At 50.0% G+C, this 4793-nt stretch overlaps 1 protein-coding gene across 1 annotated transcript in view; it reads left to right on the top strand.

Annotated features, from left to right (window-relative positions):
• AMOTL1 (angiomotin like 1) overlaps positions 1-4560 on the top strand; it is a 70582-nt gene extending 66022 nt beyond the window's left edge. The window contains exons 12-14 of the mRNA XM_026052944.1: positions 1972-2198; positions 2701-2949; positions 3836-4560. Of these exons, the coding sequence (XP_025908729.1) occupies positions 1972-2198; positions 2701-2949; positions 3836-3939 (580 nt within the window). The 3' untranslated portion in view covers positions 3940-4560. The remainder of the gene's footprint in view (positions 1-1971; positions 2199-2700; positions 2950-3835) is intronic.
• Positions 4561-4793: the final 233 nt, after the last annotated feature.

Here is a 4793-nt window from a genome sequence, read left to right as displayed (position 1 = left end):
CTCCGGTGAGGGGCTCATCGCTCTGTTTGCTCGGAGTGCACCTCAGGGTGGGCTTCCCAAGGGGTCCATTGCTCGCTCGGAGTGCACCTCAGGGTGGGCTTCATGAGGGGCCCATCGCTCTGTTCACTCAGAGTGCACCTCAGGGTGGGTTTCACRAGGGGCCCATCGCTCTGCTCGCTCAGAGTGCTCGTCAGGGTGGGCTTCACTGCACGCCACTTAGCGTTGCTCTCCATTTTAAAACATAGTGAGGAAATGATCAACGATGACCCTTAGATAACTTCCTACCTACCAGTTACATTTTTATGCTGAGAGGGACTTTCTTAAAAACAGATGGCTCTTTTCCAAGTAAAAGTCGGTTGACGTATGAGGAAGCTAAATGCTTCTTTAATCTCAGTGAAAATTCCCTGGTAGAGACATGGGTGTCTAGTCATAAAAGCTGAAATTTTCATTGTGCTGCTACATGAGCAGCGAGGCGAGCGCTTGCGCTTGTGCTCACGCCGCTCTCGACTCGTTAGCTGGCTGCCTGCTTGTTTCTCCTTCTACATGGGCTGATGTCTGAGCCGTGCAAAGTTCACAGTGGCATTTCAGGACAAATCTGCTAAATTTAGCACCAAAAGCCACTAAAAAAGATGCATGAGCAAGGAGTAGAAGATGTAAAATAAACTTCTTTCGACAGAGGCAGTCAGAGAGAAAAATGTTCATTTGCACAAATTCTTCTCCATTTTCAGCATACAAATGGACATGTGGCTGGGCAGATAAATGTGTGCTAGACCTGGCCAGCATTTTAATCCAGACTTTTGATGAAGTAAAGTCACCAGACTCTCTAGTGAAGGCCTGAGTAAAAAATCTATATTCCTTGAAGGTAATTACTGAAAAACTAGAGAAAATCAGTTATTCAGTTTTGTCTTTCTCACCAAAAAAAAATAGATTATTTTATATAATCTATTAACAATATCTAACAACAGTATTGTTGTTATACATAGAAGATACAAGTGATAGTTTTTACTGGGTTTGTGTCCTATTTCCAGTGAAAAGATGGAGTCTTGCCATTGACTTCATTAAAGRTAGATTAGGATCTTGTGTCTTGTTGCAAGTTGGACATCTGATTGTGAAAACTAAAGCCAAAATTAAGTCACTATATCCCGCTTGTAGGTATATGCTTTCCAGACATGACATTTCAGTTTCAACTGCATCACAAAATGCTACTGCATTTAACTATATATTGAGTATTGCTGTAAAGATGCAGTCTTTTAATTATAATATTTTACACGTAGAATTTTTTTAATATGCAGCTTCAGTCTTTCGCAGTATGATTTGGTCTTAAATCCCCTCTCATTCCCAGGGCAAAATCTCAGAGAATCAATATTGTGTGTCTTCAGAGTCTTTGTGGGTCTGTAGTGAACAAAGAGAGTTTTGATTAACTCTATGCTGAGGGTTTTGTGCATCATTTAGGGGAAAACTAAGAGCCCAACCCAACCGCTACAGCAGCCAAAGGGAACTTTTTTCCTCCACTTCAGTGGCAGTCGGTCTTTCTTCCAGCACCAGTCCCGAGTGCTGCGGTTAGCTCAGTTAATTCAGATGATATTTACTTAGGCAAACCCCTCCCAGTGAAACTCTGCCAGAATGAGGGATTCCAGCTTTGGTCCCAAAATGTGGGGAAATCGACCTCCTTTTCGTGTTTCAGTGGCACGAGTGATCCACAGTCCCCATCAGCCTCATGGCTCCTGCTTGTCTACTGAAGCCACAGCAATAGATTTATTTAATCTTGTGAATAATGTCCCTATTCTAGCGCTGGAGCCAGAAATGCTGCTCATTTTGGGTGCCAGGTGAGGGTTTTATCACTGAAGGGGGAGGGTAGGAGCTACGTTTTTGGGGTCACTTCAGCCCCCGGTAGACGGAAGGTCAGGATGGGCCCAGGGCCCTGCTGTGGCTGTGCCCCTTTCCGTAATCAGAGCTGTCGTGTTTGGGCAGAATAAAGAATCTCCACGCAAAGATAATTGAGAAGGATGCCATGATCAAGGTCCTGCAGCAGCGGTCGCGGAAGGACGCTGGGAAAAGCGACAGCTCCAGCCTGCGGCCCGCGCGCTCCGTCCCGTCCATCGCGGCGGCCGCGGGCGCCCATTCGCGCCAGACCTCGCTCACCAGCAGCCACATCGCGGAGGAGAGGAAGGAGGAGAAGCTCTGGAAGGGAAGCATCGGTGAGTGGCGCTCGAGCTTGGGCTCCGCTGCGGGTTAGCTGGTCTTGCTGCCCACGAAACCGCACATGGTCGCAGGGCTGCCCCGCACGGCGGGTGCAGGTCCCACCAGGCCCACAGGAGCCCCCTCCGCCCGAGGATGAAGCCAAAGATCAGTCCTTTTTCTTTTAAGCACACATATTTGTCRCTATTTATGCAAAACCATCACCAGAGAAAGCAGCAGTCTGGGAAAGAGGCCCTGATGCTAGCGGGTGGTGTGGGAGACTTGGAGGGGGCAAACCCAAATCGGGGTGAGGGTGAAGCCTGAAGAGGGACGTGAGGGGATGGTCTGGGCTAGGAGTGGACAAGAGCAGGGCTGGGATTTTGACGGGGACAGTKTCCCATCCAGCCTGTCTTCCTTGGGTTGAGGAGGAGCCTTTGGGCGCGGGAGCAGCCCCACAGCGCTGAGGGGAGCCCGTGGTGCCCAGCGCGGCCCATGGCACTGAGCAGCCCCACCTGCTTGCAGGGCTGCTGCTGGGCAAGGAGCCCCMGGAGGCGCCGGGGAACCCCGCTCCGGCCCCTGCGCCGCCCTCGGTGCCGAGCGCGCCGGCCTCGCACGCCAAGACGGGCAGCAGGGACAGCAGCACGCAGACCGACAGGAGCGCCGAGCTCTTCTGGCCCGCGGGCCCCAGCGGCGCCCCGGGCGGGCGAGCGCGCCCCGGCGCCCCCGCCGCGCACAGCCCGGCCCCGCGCCTCCCCGCCGCCCGCGACAGAGGTGAGTCSTGCTCCTTCCTCGTGCCCCTTCCTTTCCTCGTGCTCCTGCCTCAGCAGCMGTCTTCCTTGCATTGATCCAGCATTGTGTAGTGCCAGGCACCACTCATCTGCCCTCAGAAGGGAGCTCCCCTGTGCCCTATTTCCTACATGTCACCAGCAGGGCAGGACCACGAGTACCGGAGACTCCGGGTCCCTGYGTTTTGTGCAGAGGTGACTGGGATCCTTTCCAGATCCTTGGGAATTAGCCTGGGCCCTTTTAAGGCATTAAGAGCCCTTCTTTCTGAATCTCACGGTGTCAAGAACTGGTGATAAGGATAAATACGTAATTAATGTGTCATTATTAATAYCTAGTTAATGTATTTATAGACTATACATTATCACATGCATGCTCCTACCCTGCCCCAGTGGCAAAGTAGAATATTTTGGGTGAATCCACCTGGTTATTTSTATGCTGCCTTCAGGATGAGTTAAGCTCATAAGCTTTGCAACCTAAGCAGGATAGGAATACACATATGGAGAGTTACCATGGATCAGCCGATGCCTAATTACTCGTTAATCCGATGTAAATCTTGTGCAATCACCTGTCCATTTCTCACCAGGGACACAGCTGAAGAGCTGCTGTATCTCTTTTGTCTGTAGCTGCTAAACACACATTTTGGTGCCTCACCTTGTGTGCCAGGTGCGCTAACAAGCTTGCTGCCATTGGCACCGTTATTTCATTGTGCAGAGAATGCAGGATTACCTTCTCTGGCCTCTTTTTTGGCCGTCCTATTTAGGATGTATGGATTAAGATGTTTCTCCCTCTCCCCTGCCATTGGCTTATATTTGCTTTGAACAATTATTTGCTACTGAATTTGAAGACCTACCTTTCCTTCTTCTTGTTCCAGACAACTGCAGTCATGCGAAGCCACCTGAGAACAAGGGCCGACTGAGCAGTTTGCTCCACAAGCCCGAGTTCCCTGATGCAGACATGATGGAAGTCCTCATYTGAGCAAAGGAGGGCATCTCCGGGGGTTTGTGTGCATACATTCAGGTCCAAGGAGGTCATCGGTGTGCCAACCTTATAAACTGACTGGGTGAGTTTGAGGGAAGGAGAAGAAAGTTTGYGCCTGTAAAGAAGTTTTGAGTCTGATGTGCTGTGACTTTGGACCAGGCGAGAAGGAAAGACAGCTGAAAATGAAAGTCTGGAATTTTCTGAGAAGAAAAGGGCATTGAAAACAGAAGGCTTGGGAAGGTGTCATCAAGAAAAAAAGGGAAACTACATTTTCTGGTGTAAAGAGAAGGTAGCTGGGTTTTTGAGTGCACAGTATGATTCTGGTTACTGTCCAGCTACAACAAGACAGGGAGAGAAGTCCTGAATCTTGTGAGGCCAGTGGAAGTCCATGAATAACCCAGGAGAAGTTTGCATCTTCCTTGGAATTGATTCATTTCTCAGAAGCATTCACTGCTTGGTGTTAGTGAACAATTGGTCTGTAGATGTAGACAGCAGGTTCTTGTAAGTATTTATTTGAAGTGGCGTGGTGTGGTTTTCCTGGGACACACAGGTCAGGTGTCTGTTTCCTGGCTGGACAGATGTTATTCTTGGAGCTGGATTTGCAGTGCAAATATTCCAGTTGTGCAAACTCGCAGACGGCCTAGACTTCTCTTTCGGTAAGAGCAGTTGTTTGCTGGAATTCCCATGGAAGAGGAACATAAGAGTGGTGGGAGCCTGCTGAAGCAATCCCTTCTGTAATGTTGGGACAGTTTCAGGAGGCAAAGCCAGGGGAGGACTCGGGCTGCTCCACTGAGCGGATGTGCACGGGGAGTTAGTCAAGTGGGGAGCAGCGGAGGTGCAACTAGAGATTT

The sequence above is a fragment of the Nothoprocta perdicaria genome, unplaced genomic scaffold (assembly GCF_003342845.1).
Source record: "Nothoprocta perdicaria isolate Ctin4 unplaced genomic scaffold, notPer1 scaffold_94, whole genome shotgun sequence".
Taxonomy (NCBI): domain Eukaryota; kingdom Metazoa; phylum Chordata; class Aves; order Tinamiformes; family Tinamidae; genus Nothoprocta; species Nothoprocta perdicaria.
This window is presented reverse-complemented; position numbering and strand designations above follow the sequence as displayed.